The 16,962-nt window shown below is 45.1% G+C and overlaps 1 protein-coding gene across 2 annotated transcripts; it reads right to left on the bottom strand.

Annotated features, from left to right (window-relative positions):
- Positions 1-810: 810 nt before the first annotated feature.
- slc6a4a (solute carrier family 6 member 4a) lies at positions 811-16,148 on the bottom strand. Of its 2 annotated transcripts, none has more exons than XM_062472644.1 (13): positions 16,012-16,148; positions 10,232-10,988; positions 9,117-9,251; positions 8,368-8,590; positions 7,389-7,662; positions 6,985-7,088; positions 6,653-6,780; positions 6,440-6,552; positions 5,531-5,662; positions 5,292-5,391; positions 3,887-3,987; positions 3,375-3,542; positions 811-2,748 (listed from the first exon to the last, which is right to left on the bottom strand). In XM_062472644.1, the coding sequence occupies exons 2-13, from the start codon at positions 10,632-10,634 to the stop codon at positions 2,674-2,676; spliced, it is 1,956 nt and encodes a 651-aa protein (XP_062328628.1). In that variant the 5' UTR covers positions 10,635-10,988; positions 16,012-16,148; the 3' UTR covers positions 811-2,673. The 2 variants fall into 2 exon arrangements, with proteins under 2 accessions (XP_062328628.1, XP_062328627.1); XM_062472643.1 differs by lacking the exon at positions 16,012-16,148 and adding an exon at positions 13,673-13,837.
- Positions 16,149-16,962: the final 814 nt, after the last annotated feature.

The raw sequence follows: 16,962 nt of genomic DNA, 5'->3' as shown, positions 1-16,962 counted from the left end.
AAAGAAAAAGAGATGATATGAGGCCTACATGGAGGGGCAGATAGGGTCTCTGGCAGGCAAATGTGGGGACAGCAGACAGGTAGAGCAGAGGCGCAGGGATACACTGCACCGTGTCTGTTTAATATAGATCCGGCATGATAAGACAGGCAAAAACACGGGAAGCGTCCATCACTCAGGAGACGGGAGCTCAGAGGATATTGCCACAATAAAAGACACAGAGCTTCGAAGTGTGTTTGTGTGTGTAGATGTGCTCACACACAACTGTCTTTTCACACAATATTGCATACCTTTTTTTAATGTGGAACCTTAGAACAGGCCCACTAGTGTTTGCCCCATAACGTTTTTATTTCAGTGGGCTACCATAGTCAGTATTTGTTGAGGTGTTCAGGTTAAGCAGGTGTTCAGGTTTGGCATAAACGGCCTCACAGGTACCGTTCACTGTAGGACTGACAGACTTTTCTCTTTGCGTCCAATGTGTCGTCGCATCACTCAGCGAGTCCTAGGTCATCTGGCCTGAAACTCAACACTGTCTGTATCAGAGCGCGTGAGTGTGTGAACAGGCTGGAGTGTTTACCGAAACCATGATGTCCTCTGTGGCACGCACAGCCAGCTGGCATTGAGCTTCCCCCATCACAAATGATGTTATTATTCTGCCAATTTAAATATATTAACACTTTACTTCATGTGCTCCTTGATTTGCTTGTTAATATATCTTGCAATAACTACGTCAAATTCTGGTTCTAGAAATTGTACTCAATCAAGAATTGTCCCTGAAATGTGAACAAGAAAACAAGACAATAAGACAAGAGGTTAACTTCTGTATATCTTTGTTTTATTTATCTATTAATTCATATATTTGTATATCTTTATTCTATACAGGCTTCTTTCTTAATACAATCTTTTACAGACATATATATATTTAGATAGGCTTCAGAAGTACAAGAGAGAGAGAAAAAACGTTACTTAGCTAAACGTCATTTGATAATTGGCCGAGAACGAGACGTCAATTTAAGATCACTGCACAGACGCACATCAAACACTTTACCCACATCTGCATGCACACACTGACATAGCTGACAAAGTGGTTCACCTTTATTTCTGCTCGTAATGTATACACACACACACAAATACAAAAGCACACAGCATTCACATGCGCATACACACAGGCACTCACTAGGAAATATGCACACGCATTCAGACAAAAACACATGCACACCTGCATACACACATACAAAAATGCACACACGGGCGTGCACACACACACACTTCATTTATGGGGTAGACAGATTTTCACAGGATAAAGGGATATACACATTTATATCAAGACTGGCTACATACATGTACTGAAGAATTTCATACGGGTACTGCCATTCTTACACAACAACCTTTTTGGTCAGAAGAAAAGAAGAGCGATGTTGATTTTCAGAGACTGAGTGTTGAAGGATAGAGATGAAGGTGCAGAGATTGACCATAATCAATATTTGGTTTTCACTATTGATAATTAGATATGAACATCAAAATATTTCTAAACGTAACTAAATGTTGTGATTAGTTGGAGGCTATGGTAAATGACATGAACAGATAAGTAAAAGCATACACTGATTCGACAGCAATAATAGTTATTTAAATAAATTTACATCTTATATTGCAATAGTATGACCCCTAGATGACATTGTACACAACTTTTATTCACAAATCTCATTCCTTTCCTGGGCTCAACTGGGCTACACACACGCACACACAGACAACACACAGAAACGCAAACACGCACATTCTTAAGTCATCTTTCGCCTTATCTCTCCTTCTCGTTACTACAATTCCCATAATCTAGTACTGCCCAATCTGGCCCCTCCCCTGACTAGTATCTTACTGGCACTGTGGTATGGCATGGTATAGCACCAACCATGCAGAAATCTTGTCATAACCACACGCCACGTAGGCTAACCAACCAAACTTGACCACACCACACACCCACAATCCCCAAGCCTAACCCACATCACAGGCCGGTTATCCTAAAAGCATAGCTGTCAACATCTGGTGACCCCTGGAGAGATATCATATCAAGTCATATATTTGGCGTCATTTAGACATGTAAAAAGATACCTGAATTTTGCAATGAATACCTAGAATAGTAGAACTCAACTCAAATAGTAAGCAGTGAGATGGGTGATTGATGAAGCTACATAATGCTTTGTGGCTTTATTTAACCTGGAAAAATACAGAGGTACGTTTTTGTGTGTCTATGGATATTCCATACATATCCATATTGTGCGTCCATAGACACGCTATACATTTTATCAAAGTGTGTGTGCGTAGAGCTGAATGTGTTGAGATTCAATGCAGGAACACATTGTACTCTGGAATCTAAATGAGTAGAGACACCAAAAAATATACCACATACGAATGCCTCTGAAATACACATGTAGACAGGGACTTTTGATGCTAACCCTAACAGCATGAGCAAATTGATCACTGGTTTATCTAGGTCAGGAGAAGGGGAGGGCATTCAGTAAGCCAGAGACCCCTCTCCTGGCTGCGATTGGGGTTTGAGCGAGTGCCTCAGTGCTGGGGGAGGATGAGGGTGGGGTGATTCTGGAGGACAGGCGGAGGTGGCAGGCACCCCCTGTCTCGCAGCTGTGCTCTGTGTCCAGAAGAGGGAGACAGCCCCCCAGGTCAGACTGCGTTGGTGACAAGGCCATCTCTCTGAGAGCCAAAGCTGGCCTCCGGAGTGATCCCCTTCAGCAGACGCTGGGAAAGAGATGGCGAAGAGAAGAGAGGGAGGGAGCACAGAGTGGAGGAGAGGAGGAGCAGGGGAAGGTGCGGGTGAGAGAAGGGTGGAGAGGAAAGCAGAAGGAGAGGAGCTGAAACAAGACGACCTTTTGAACCCCTCGATTGGGGGTGTAGATGGTTAGATAACGGACCTTGAGTGGATAGGGATTGGAGTGTACCATTCCAACCTTGTTTGGGTTCAGCGGTGTACACACGTGCTTACACACACGCAAACACACACACAGAAACAGTCTGTTGACACATTGCGTCAGTGCCATTGTGTGCTGTAACAGGAGGGTAAATATTGGGTGACAGCCATATTAAAGGTAGCAAGAAGGAGCGAGAGAGGTAGCTGTGTACCCTGCCCTTTGATGTCTGCCATCTCTCTCTAACAAGAACCTTTATTCCCTGGGACGTGACACTGAACATATGCCGGTTGTCTGTGTACGTGTGTGTGTGTGTGTATGTGTGCGTGCAGTTGGATGTGTGCATCTTAAACCGTCCATGGTCCTCTTTGATCATGTCATCTGTTTCCAGAGAGAAGAGAAGAGAAGGGAGAGGAAAGAGAGAGAGAGATCGGGAAAAAGAAGAAGGCTTGCCCTCACCTGTTTCAAAGTTCCCTTGGAGGTGAGCATGTGGAAGACCATGTACGAGGGCACACAGATGAAGGAGGACAGGCCGATGCAGTAGCCCAGCACGGTGGTCCAGGCTGGGTAGTGGTAGTCAAACAACGTCACCTCCGGAGGGAAGACCAGGAAACTGACTATGATGAACTGACCGTGAGAGAGAGGGGACAAGAGAATGCAAGAGAAATAGAAAGGGACAGAATAAGAAAGCAAGAAAAAGGAAGAAAGACATAGGGGGGGGAAGGAAGATAGAGAGAGGGGGGGAAGAGGAAGGGAAGAAGATAAGGGAAGAAAGATTCAGAGAGAGGGGGGGGGAGATGGGAGACTTCAGTTGGGCTGAAATACATGCTACAGATTGTGGCTGTAAGCCTCTCTTTCTTTCATCTCAGACCAATGGTTGTTCCCCTGTCTGCGTGAATCTAACTGTTCAGGTCACCCACACTCTCAGTGTCGGGCCATTTGACCCGTGTTTGTGTGTGTGTGTGTCTCACCAGTAGAAAGCAGGGGCAGATGGCCACCCAGCAGACCCTCCAGAACAGGCCTGGGGAGAATCCCAGCATCAGTTTGACATCGTTGCAAAACCTTGTGGTGCCTGGAAATGGTACACACATTCACAGGTACACACACATACACACACACGCCCACAAAAAACACCCACTTAAAGCCAACATTATACTCTTAACTGTGTAATTCGCAAAATAAATACGTAACAGGTCCAGTATGTACTTTTTCTTTCATCTTTTATGAATCAATAAGACTCACCCCCCTATTTTGACGATCTGAAACGCAAGTATCAAAACGCAAAGCGCAAGTAACTTTGTGGGCGGGACTCCGGCTCGGTTGCTATTTTGCCGGCGGGATAAATGACTTTGCGCCTGGCGCAAATCTAAAATGGGTAGGTCCGAAGTAGCTACATTACTAATGGGTGTGGTTTGAGCGTAACGTGCAATAAACCAATCAGAGCGTCATCTCACATTCCCTTTAAGAGCAGCGCTTGTTCCATGGCGGATTGCTATTATAACGGCGGATTTGCCAGGCGCACGCCAGGAGCGGTTCACAGCCAAGGAGACCGACGTTCTAGTCAGGGCCGTAACAGATAGATAAGTGACATTGTATAGGAAAGGCAGAGCAGTTTTCTCATTGCACGAAATTGCCCGCTCATGCTGCTCATTCAAATTATTTTTCTTATTTTTATATAGCCTACCCTATATTTTATTTTTTAAATTGTTTAGTTCTTGGAATTAGTTTAACTATTGTACTTTTTTACTTAATTTAAGACCCGTATATGTTTATAGTTTGCACCTTCCTGCCACAGTAAATTCCGTGTTTGTGTAACATAGGCTACATGGCGAATAAACCGAATTCCGATTCTGATGGAGATGGGAGAAGAAACCAACCCAAATTAGCTTCTGTTAAACAGGCGCGGGAGAAAATTGCCACAATTGTTACAAATCATGTTCACATACATAGAGATTTCTCATGAAAATCTTTTTATAATCATTGAAGAAATGTAACACGCCATAAATCAAAACAATGTAACGTAGCTTTGCAGAAAGAAGACCCTGGCCTCGCCAGCAGTGTGCAAGGACCAAGCTTGCGCCCTTAAAATAGCATCTGAATAATGCGCCATTGACTTTAGACCACGTTTTTCCTGGTCAGTGGCGGAATTGTTTTTCGGAAACTGCAAAATAGCACCAGGGAACGTTTGCGCCGGAACACGCCTCCTTTTTCGCTGAACCGCCCACGGGAGCGCAAGGTCATTTCGACGTGCGTCTGTGGAGGGAAAAGTCTGGGTGCAAGATCGGGCCCTAACTCTGTAGAGGAAGTTTACATTCACAAGGTCATTCAGCTTGTGTGGTGTTGTATGTTTTCTTTTTGTGACTTTGTTGTGGTTACCATAGAACCAGGAAACCGCGATGACCTCCAGGAAGACCACAGTTATGACAGCAGGCCCTGTAGCATACTCCTCGAACAGCTTCACCACAAATGCACCGCCCTGGACGGGAGTCGAAGAGAGAAGGGAGAGGAGATATGTCACATCATAAGGACAGGGACATTGTGGTGAGGAATCATATCAAGTCCAGGATCCATAGCCATGTAGGTCTGACCAAGGGATTTTGGTATGGTAGACTTACATATGTGAGTGTGGAGAGGGCCCCTAGGTAGCAGACACACACCAGGCCCAGGACAAACCACTCTCTCCTCTTCGCCAGGAGTTGAGGGAACTCATCCAGCATGGCTGTGATCACCCCCTCCAGACCTGCGAACTACAGAGGACAGGAGAGGGAGAGAGGAAAAGAGGAAGAGAAAGATTAGCCCAGAGCCAATATCAAGAGAGGAATGCAATATCAGGCCAATTGAGTTTCTCTTTTTTTCCTGCGTGCTCTGACAACCATTAGATTTAGGTCGAGAGAGGAAGAGACAGCGAAAGAGAGAAAGAGGGAGAGAGAGAAAGCCGGAGGACGAAAGGGAGAAAGCAAGAGAGAGACAGAGGAGGGAAGGGAGAAAGGGAGAAACAGAGAGACGGAGAGCAAGAGAGGGAGACGCAAAGAGAAAGAGGAACACGAAGAGAGAGAGGGAGAGAGAGAAAGAGAGAGTGAGTGATTATCTGTGCTTGATAAGACCCTAGTCTCTCCAGCTGGCCTTCCCTGGCCCACCCTGAGGTGAGATAAAGAGCCGGTTATGAAGACAGGATGACAACACAACACTCATATTGAAGTCGTATCACACAGTGTGTTGACAGTGGTCCCTATCCCACCAGCAGCTGATATGATATGTTCACGCCTTTATGAGTCCACGCTTCGGATCAGCCGTGAATAAATATGGCTATATTTGCTTTGTTTTAAAGTTGAGGTGAGAAGCACGCTCGATGGAACATAATGTCCAGTTGATCGGAGGAAATTGAGCTGGGAGTTTGAGGACAGGAGTCTTAGGGAAGGATGAGCGGTGATATTTAGGGAGGGTTGTGATGATAGTGAGGGGGGATAGGGTGGCCGGGCGAAGCTGGACTTGAGGGTGAAACTGTGGGAAGGATATGGACTGACCGTGCTGTCCAAACCCAGCATAATGATCATGAGGAAGAAGATGATGGCGAAGAAGGTGGCTGCGGGCATGTTGGAGATGGCCTCCGCGTAGATGATGAACAGCAGACTGGGGCCTGCAGAGAAGAGAGGAGAGGGACATTTCCGTTTCAGTGGAGACGCCATACACCGGACAGATCACATGACCTGTTAAAGGGAATTTGGGAGGATCTCTACCGGCATCCTTGGCCACTGTCTCCACGCCCTGCTGCCTCATCTCAGCCATGTAGCCCAGCACGGTGAAGATGACAAAGCCGGACAGGAAACTGGTCAGACAGTTCACGGAGCTGGTCAACAACGCATCTCTAAGACAGGGAAGAATGGAAAACATTGTGGGTGTGGGAGGAGGGGTGAGGTGGGTGCGTGGGTGGTAGTGAAGAGTTTGAACTAGACTGAAAATATCTGAGCGATATGCAGTTGAGGGAGTTTCACAGAATGAAAGGTCATGGGTTAGGGCGGAGTGGATTACTAAATAGTGAGAAGGTGAGTGAGAGGAGGTACATTCTCACTTATAGCAGTTGTTGTGGAATGGATTGTAGCTGGCGAAGGCCAGCAATACCCCGAAGCCTGGCCCTAAGGAGAAGAAGATCTGGGCTGCAGCATCGATCCAGACCTGGAGGGGAAAACAATTGAGTTTGGAGGGGTAGATGGAATGAACAAAAGAGATGAAGGGGAGAGAGTGACAGGGGGGGAGAGAGAAAGGGAGGAAATAATTAATGTATGTAGCACCCCTGATAGATAGTCTCACATGACACAAGAGGGGCTATCTCATCAGGTAGGGAGAAAAGATGCAACCATTGACCAAAAATACCTTTAGACTGTCGTTTTCAGTCGGTTCCTACAGGGATGATTAATAACCTGTATCCTTTTATTTCCTGAGAGTGTGCTCACATGCTGCTCGTCATAAACTCACCGCAGTGCTGAGCAGTTTCTCCCAATCAGGTTTGAGATAGAAGACCACGCCCCTCCAGGCCCCCGGCAGAGTAGCCCCACGGACGAGCAGGATCAGGAGGACCAGGTAGGGGAAGGTGGCTGTCACCCACACCACCTTGCCGGACGTCTTGACCCCCTTCCAGATGCTGAAGTAGACGATGGTAAAGATGAAGAGCAGACAGAGGGCCAGCTGCCAGCTGACAGCCCCCAGCTGGTGGAGGCCTGGGGACAGGTGAACCTGCAACACCTGCCGACTGGGGAGAGAGTGGGAGACACAAGAAACACGGTTTCCTTTGAATTGGGAGAAAGGGGAGAAGGGGGAACTGTTTGCTTCAATGAGGAAGCAGAGAAAAACAAGACCCAAAGCATCTGGTCAACAATGTCAGGGCATATAATAACTATTTAACAAAGTGCAAAACCAATTGGCATTGTGGGAAAGCAGACTTGGTGACAGCGATGGGAGGTAGAGGGTCAGTAGAAAGGAATTACACGGATGTGACCACAGCTGATTGATTGATTTTGAAAATAGCTTGGACAGTTCTATGCCTGTAAGAGAGACTAATCTCTCTTTCCCACACAGATGGGAATCTGATAAGTGTGAAACACCCAGTCTAGAGATAATTCTGACCCCCCTGACCCCCCTGACCCCTACCTACCCAGAGACCTGCTTCTGAGTCTCTCTACCTCTACCTTACCACACATAGTCTGCACAGCTGAAGATGCCCCCCCGTACACAGACACACACACACACATGCACACATGCACACAGACACACCGAGCCCTTCCCCACCTGTTCCTCCTCTCCCAGTTGCAAAGAGTGAAGCGAAACCTTTGCCTTCCTTCCCATCTCACTCTTTAACACCTTCTGCCTTCGTTATCACACAGACTACCCCAAATATCCTTATCTCCTGCCTCCTCCCCCCTCCCCCACCCTCTATCTCTCACTTACATGCACTTACGTATAGAACTCCTCAGCGGGTGAGGTGGAGGAGTTGGTCCAGGTGACGTTCTTGTCGGTGGAGAGGTAGCGCAGGCAGTTGACCGTGTTCCAGCTGTTGGAGCAGGTGGTCCAAGGCAGGGTGGGTCGGAAGGACGACAGGAGGTAGTACAAAGCCCAAGCCATGATGGTGTTGTAGTAGAAGGCTATGTACAGCGCTATGATGCAGATGGCGAAGCCTATACCTGAAGGAAAAGGATGAGGCAGGGAGAGATGAGAGAGGGATTTGGGGGGCGATGAAGAGACACTTGTTTGCTTGCTCAGTCAGTCAGTCAGTCACAGAGAGTCAGTCAGTCAGACAGTTAGTCAGTCAGTCAGTCAGACAGACAGTATCAGTCTCTTACTTCTGCGCTCACTCACCCCAATCACAGATCAATGATGTTTCCAAACTAATTCAAGTTGGATTTAAGAGGGAGATGACATTTAGAAACAACTAAGATTTACATAATATCACGTTTCTAAGCAGCTGGCATTTTAGAGAAAATGTGACAATTTCCATAACAGAGAGTCAGGATATCATATTGGCATGGTGAGGAGATGAGGAGGTTCCAGCAGGAAGATGGCAGGGGTCAGAAAGGTCACATCACTTCTCTCAGGCTCTCCCTCAGCTGACTTGATAGACAGTTTGACATCTCCTCTCCCCTTGTTTCCTCTCTTTTTCTATCCCCTTCCCTCCTATCTCCTTCTCTCCCCTTCCCCTCATATCGGTACCTTTGAAGATGGGGCAGATGTGTTTCCAGATGGAGATGCACCCACTGCGGTGAAACTGCCCCAGTGCCAGTTCCATATAGAACAGAGGCACTCCTCCAAACACCGCCATCAGCAGGTAAGGCAGCAGGAATGCCCCTAAAGACAAATCAAGTCAATATTTTTGCAGTGGTCATCAACAATTGACTGGTCATTGGTCATGCACAGATCCAATCATCTTTGTTTCTAAACACTCTATACAAGATTATTGCTGTATGTAGCCTGATGACATGACTACACAGCTACACAGACACAAACAATTCAAGGAGCCTTTCACTCAAAATTGGAGTGCTTTATATTGATCACCTTTATTCAAAGCATGTCGAAATCCCATTGATAAACATTCAATGCTTTCAAAAGAAATTAGTCATTTCCTGCCCCAAAAGAAGGATATACATTATTGTCCTGCTTGTCTGTCTGTCTCTGTCTGTCTGTGTCTATATTTGTGTCTGTCTGTCTGTATGTTCTACAGCATATGGGTTGGTTTCTGACATTAAATCCAGATAATAGTTGATTTAGGAGCTGTAAGACAGGTTATTAGGGAAACAGAAAGAGTCAGAGCCTGTTCTCATAAAGCACACAATTAATAGTCTTTCTACTACATCAAGGCTCTCCTGATTCCGGTCTCTCCATCTCTCCCTCCCTCCCCAGATCGCACACCACACACGCACATACACATAAGCATAAACGATCACAGGGAGAGTGAGAAAGAGAGAGAGAGGAGCAGGAAATTGCAAAGATTTTATTATTACAAATTCAATCAAGTGGCAGGAAAGACCTATTTGCTGCTTGGGAGTGTGGCAACAACAGAGGGACAGCTCGGTATACTACAAAAACACCTTGTGGATACTAACTTCATTAGAAACACATTAGAAATGACCTGAATAGGTTTGGTTCGTAATGAGGGATTGAAATATGTTGTTATCTAAACTGTGTGTTCACCTCACAAACACCTCTACATCTCTCCCTCTGGCTTTGTGGTGTCCTATCTTTGTAAGCGTAAGACGACCAACATACAGATCCTGAGACAACCATTACCAACTCCTCCACCTTTCCTCCAGCATCCCCCCCCCCCTCACCTCCACCGTTCTGGTAGCAGATGTAGGGGAAGCGCCACACGTTCCCCAGGTCCACAGCATAACCAATCACAGACAGCAGGAAGTCCATCTTCTTGCTCCAGGTCTCACGAGGACGGTCCAGACTGGTCTGCTGGACCACCAGCGTCCTGAGTGGCCCCTGCCCCCCCGTGCTGCCCCCCGCCCCCTCCCTGGGGCTCTGGGGGGAGGTGGAAGAGGGGAAGCCGTTGGACACTTGTCCCGGCCCGGAAGTCAGCTTGGGCCCCTTATCTCCAAGGCTGCTGTCTGCCAGCATCAGTCTGCTATTCTCCCTCGTCCCCTCGTTATCTTCCTCTGCTTTCTCCCTCTCTCCTTCATTCTCCCTCTCCGTCATCATCATCGTTGTTGAAGGTGGTTTCATCTCCATAGCAATGCGGCTGGTGGTTGTTAGGGGCAGGACGTGAGCGCCGATGGTGGTGGAGTTGAGGAACGGTCTGATAAGGGGCCCATCAGGGGACAATTAGGTTCAGAGAAAGGTAAGGTGAGTGGGAATGGGACAGGGCCAGCTAGAACAGGTAGAATTGGGACGTTGGAATGGGCTAGAAATGGGATGCGGACAGGCCGTGGAGGGGTGGAACAGATTGTGAGCAGGCTGTAGCCGGCTTTGGCGGTTTATAAATGGAATGGGGCCGTCTGAGGCGATGAAGGAAGAGGCTCTTGGGTTTTCTCCACAACCTCTTCATGAGACAAAACTAGCAGTGAGGGAAAGATCTGGGACAGTCTGCAACACAAACAGTATAGTACATAGTGAGTACCACCCAGTAAAAACTGAGTTTATTAGCAATTTCTATAAACCACTATTCTATCATGACAGTCTCATTATATTCTCATAACTTTCCTGCCTCACGGTCACTGTCAACCACATTGTGCTAGTTGTGAGGATACCAAGGCAGATGAGTAGTGTACCAAAGGGGTTAAAAGAAAATGCTGAAGCACTTAATGGAAAGATAAAAAGATGTGAAACCCCCAAGAGCCCCTGTCTGCCAAGCAGTTCCCAAGAGACTTCTGCTAGAACACGTTGGTTTATTTACTCTATGCTCAAGTTGTTGTAACTGACACAGCTAAAATCACAACTGATTTCTTGGTACTGTATCTTGTTGGTGATAAAATACACACATGAACTGAATACAGAAAACAAGGTACACAGGCAGCAACACGACTTGACATGAAGAAGAACAAACACTAAACAGAGTGGTTTGTTTGACAGATGAAATGTAGTATGTTTTGAGCCAGTAGGGGAGCAAGCTAATGAGTTGATGATTTTTACAAACCCGCTCACTCGCTAACTTCAAACTAACATTCTTTTTTTGTTTTTGATAACTGTAATATAAATTATGAATGAATTTTTATTACCAGTGTCACTGATTTATTGTACACATGTTTAACTGTCTTGACGTTATTGACCCTATAAATCAAGTTAGTTTAGATTCAGGGTTCAACTAAATGGGAAAACAAATTTATTAAAACCAAAATGACATACATACATGATGGTTAAATCTGAAATAAATAAAAAATGGTTAATTTGTCAATATTTATAAAGTGATCAATTAACAATTTATCATTTGTATAAGTGCTCTTCCAACAAAAAATCAGAATGAGGAATTTATTCTCTTTATTTTTGTATTCTTTGACCCCATATTGAGGAGAATATCTTCTCCCAACCCTAAGCCGTCTCCCATCTTGTACAAAAATAATTAACATTACAAATAATAACTTTAATGATATTTTAATATGCAAATGTTTTCAAACAGAAAAAAAAGAAAATCTGAATCCAAGGCAAAACATGTCTGATGGCACTATTACTGACAGGAAACATACAATACAAATGTAGCGTATAACTTTTCATGTATTCTATTCAAAGAATAGAATTATTTATTAAATACAAAGAAGAATTTATTAAATATAAACAAATAGTATGAGATTTTACATGATAACAGTTTTTTTCTGGCACATTTTAAATTGTGTTCTAAATGAAAATTCTTGTCAGTACCAACTAAAGGCACAGAGTAACGTTTGGCCAATACATTGCTCAGTTAAAAATCGAACTCTTTGCTAAAATAACTCAAACAGCAATCTAAAGTATAAGTGGTCGGAACTGAGTTGGGAGATTTGTTAAGTTCTTCAGACTGTTTGTGTGTGTTTGCCTGGACAGGAACCTGATGGTGAGCCGAGAGAGACTCCATTAAAACGGAATGCTATTATCTTAATCAAAGTGAGTCCCACAATTCACACACCACCATTACTAACCCCAATGCCCCTGTCAGAGCCCTTTGGTACACCCGGACAGAGAGAGGACGGGGAGTGTAAACAGGGACAAATCTAATGAAATCCAACTTCATTTGTATCTCCGTTTTTAACAAGCAATGTGACAAAGAACAAGGGCCAAGACAAAGTCCACATTCTCTACAGACTATATGAACTTGCAGTGTAATTGTGACTCTGGCATCCAACACCACATAAAGAAGTAAAAACAAGAGAAGGAAAACTTGGTATCCAATTCCTTCCCACAATGCCCACTCAAGTTAAGGACGTGCTTTTTAATGTAGGGACAACAATACATTATATAAACTGAACATGAACTGAGTTGTGCTTTCCATATTAGAATTTGACTTTCAAATGTTTAGTATTATAATGTATTCTGCCAAATTAGACTTATTAACATCTAAATAAAACATTTTGAAATACTGTGTGATTACAAGAAAACTGCTCGGTACCTACAGAGTTTGTTCGTTGCATTCACTGTCCAGTCTATTGTGCTAAATTAGACAACCGAAGACATGAAAGAAAAACAGTCTGAAAAACAAGCTCTAGAACAGAGGAGAACAGGTAGCGATGTCAGACCCACTCACAGAGTCTGACAAGAACGCCCACACAGAACTCCTTACACCAGTACTCAAACAAACTCACACCAGCGCTGAAGCCACTCACAGACCAACAAATAGTAGATGCTAATACTTTTAATATTGAACAGATCAGGGAACGGAAAGACACGCTTATGAAGAGCAGAAGTTACACTATATTACTGAAGACAAGGAGCCCATACACACACATCCACAGAACAATACTGTAACACACCAACCCTGTCAATCTTTTTTTCCTCCAACTGAATTTATTATAAGGTGTTGTGAAACCTTACTGTAGCTAGTATAAGCAAGCTGGAGCACATCTTAACAGTGTTTGCCCTGTAGAGAACCCTGATGTCTCTCAGCACACAAACACACACACACATTCACAGACTTTGAAGTTTTGCCCGAGCACATACAGTACTGTATGTATGCGGAGGCAAAAACTTTGGAGAAAAAAACATACACGCACACTTACCCCATTCTTCAAACAGACAAACGCGCTCACACACACAGACACACAGGAACACACACAGAGTAAGAGTACAGAGGGCAGCCCTACCGTGGAGTCTGGTGGTGGTGTGAGGGTCTGTGTCAGGGTGCTGCTCTGTAGCCTCCCTCAGAGCAGACACTCCCCCTTCAGCCCTGCTGGAGTTTATTGCTCCTTCTCTCTCTCTCTCTCTCTCTCTCTCTCTCTCTCTCTCTCTCTCTCTCTCTCTCTCTCTCTCTCTCTCTCTCTCTCTCTCTCTCTCTCTCTCTTTCTCTCTCTCTTTCTCTTGTTCTCTCTCTCTCTCTCTCTCTCTCTTTCTCTCTTTGCCTCCCTCTCCCTTCCACCATCCTCCTTCTTACCCCGGTCTCTCTCCCCTTCTCTCTCACTCCGTCTTCTTCCGTTCTCTCTATCATCCTTTCAGCGAAGTCTATCTTTCTATTGATCTACAGTATGTGTTGTTCTATCTATCCTCTTCCGTCAATCTCTCCATTTCTCTTGAACTTTTTCCTTTTATGTCTTTGGTATGTTGGACTTGGTACGGTGTATTCTCTTTCTCTTAAGGAAGGTTGAACCCCTAGCAGACATAAGCAGACAGGCAGGTAGACAGACAGACAGACAGGCAGGCAGGCAGGCAAGCAGGCAAAGACCGATTCTTCCCAGGCTAGTCCTTTAATCCCCAGAGAGACCATGTTAACTGGTGCTTTAACCCTTGTGTTATCTTCGGGTCATTCTGACCCATCAGTCATTGTGACCCACCGTCGTATTGCGACAGATTTACCGCATACAAAGACAAAGTGAAGCATTTTCTTTTAACCGTTGGGCTGTCTCAGACCCCCCACATTGCAAAGGTTAAAAGAAAATTATTTTAATTTGTTTTTGTATTGGGTAAAATTGGGTAAACACAACGATGGTTCGTTATGAACCTTTGGGTCATGTGACCCGAAGGCAGCACGAGGGTTAAAGCACCTTGTACAATTTCGAGCCGTCTCTGCCACTCCAGTGCATGTGGGTTTATCCTGTGAAGCAGTCTCAGATGGAGCAGCAGCACCTTGTCTGGCAGAGCCCAGAAATCCTTTTCTTAGCTTATCAGGATCTAATCTGGATCTGATTCCAGATGAATCTGGATTCCTTTCCACATGCCTGCGTAAACCCTGACTGTGTGACCCTCTGGCACACTTTTCTCTAGTTCCACCTCCCCAACTAATTGGTAAATAGAAGAGGAACAAAAAAATTTTGTTCCCCATTTCACACTTGACTCCATGGCTGATGAGTTTGTGTGAATTATACAATAAGAGCAGTGAAAGAAAACGTAATTCACATTGCGAAACTCAACGAATCAGAAATGACTCAGGAAGTACTGTCCTTTCCCTAACCTAAAGAAAGCTTTTTTGATCTGATCTGGTGGTTGGCTTCTTCAAATAAAGTGGAAGGAAATGGATGGAGACCCTTGCCTCCCACACCCCACCCCCTCTGTGAAGTTGACGACCGGCTCCAGAACGTCCATACGTCCACTCTGGTCAACTCTCGTCAACTCTCTCTTCTGGAACATTAAGCAGGGCCAAAACTTACATTAATCAAATACATAATCAACAACATCTTTAGCCACTTAGTTGCTGGTTTTGTGGAGGAAATAACTTCACAGGTGGCATTTCTACAATACCCTGAGAGCACTTTATACTAGATTAGCTTCCATCTGATTTGGCAGTGCCTATCTCATGCCCGCCACTATGCCGTTGCCCACATGGAACCAAAACAAACCAGTCTGGGGAGTAAACCATTAAGGTAGGCATCTGAAAGCCTTGATATCAATCAAACAGAAACATCAGCTCAACCCAGGATTGCTCCAAATGAGACATTACCGCTCTACTGTTTTAGGAAGCAAGTGTCCAACGCCAAGCAATGCTCCCTCTCCGTGGCGTTGGGGTGCAGTCCTTCCCGGGCAGAATATCATGAGCAGCTTAACCCTCTGCTGTCACCCACACACTCACCTCTTTCACACACAGTACAGACTGTACGTCCTCCAACAGCTAACCATGTCACAATCACTTGGAATGGAGGGGGACAGAAGGAGTTTATCACCTTTTTGTCCCCAGCAAACTCAAACAAGTTACTCTACTAAGAAAATGTATGCTATCATGCTGTAACATCATGATTATGTGTTGGATCCGTTCTGTATCTGAACTTGAAGTGGAAGGGCATGTTTTTCATTTGAGTCAGTTTGTCACTTGGGGTTTAAATGCACAGAGATGGAGAACACCCAGCCCTTTTGAAATGTTTTCAATCAGCTACAAACTGCTACACTATATGTGGTCAGATATCTGATTATATTATCAATATGTCAGACAGTATATATATACGTATATACATATACGTATATATAGAGAGAGAGTGCAAGATATATGCATACAGACCAAAGTAAACTTCTGTGTTGGGGTGTGAGGGAGGTAGAGCAGGAGAAAAAGAAAGAAAGTACGAAATGATGTGAAGTATAGTTCTCCCTGGTATGGGGTCTGGAAGAAAAAATTAATTACTCCCTGAACTTGGTGACACTAATGTGTGAGAAAGCATTCCCTCTGTGTACTGAGTTACAAGGAGGAGGAGAGAGAGAGGGGGGAGAGAGAGAGAGAGAAAGAAGAGAGAGAGAGAGAGAGAGAGAGAGAGAGAGAGAGAGAGAGAGAGAGAGAGAGAGAGAGAGAGAGAGAGAGAGAGAGAGAGAGAGAGAGAGAGAGAGAGAGAGAGCAAGAAAGAAAAAAAGGAAGAGAGAGAGAGAGAGAGAGAGAGAGCGAGAGAGGAAAAGAGAGAAAACGGTGAGAAAGGCAGAGAGAAGAGGCGTGGCTAGTCAGAGAAGAGCTCGAAGACAGATAAAAGACAGGATATCAAGTAAGACGTAAGATGGGTTAAGACACAGACAGAGCTGGAGGTGAAGGAAACAGACAGCTTAACCTGACCAATCACATCCATTCCGAGCATCTGTAGCTCCCTATCAGGAGCCAGAAATCCTGCCCCGCCCCTTCTTTCCCCCTTGATCACACTGCACCTCTATTTTATTTCCCCTGTAGATTCTCAAACCTCTCTCTATCCCCTCCGCATCTCTCACAGCCCTCTTCAAACCTATTTAATCCTCTGGACTTCATATTTTTTCATGCGCTTGGCTGGGTAGGATACAACCCCCTCTAGCAGTTCCAGGAAGAACTGCAGCCACAAACTCGGTCGAAGTCACCCCACAAGGACAGATTAACAGTTATGTAGTTTGATGTGAGTGCTGGTCGATTGCAAATGACTCTTTGGTAAATAGCACACGGTGTTCTCAGGTTTTCTCTTTCGAAACGTGTTCTCATGGTCCATCACATTCCCCTGAGCCC

The sequence above is a fragment of the Osmerus eperlanus genome, chromosome 11 (genome assembly GCF_963692335.1).
Source record: "Osmerus eperlanus chromosome 11, fOsmEpe2.1, whole genome shotgun sequence".
NCBI lineage: Eukaryota > Metazoa > Chordata > Actinopteri > Osmeriformes > Osmeridae > Osmerus > Osmerus eperlanus.
This window is presented reverse-complemented; position numbering and strand designations above follow the sequence as displayed.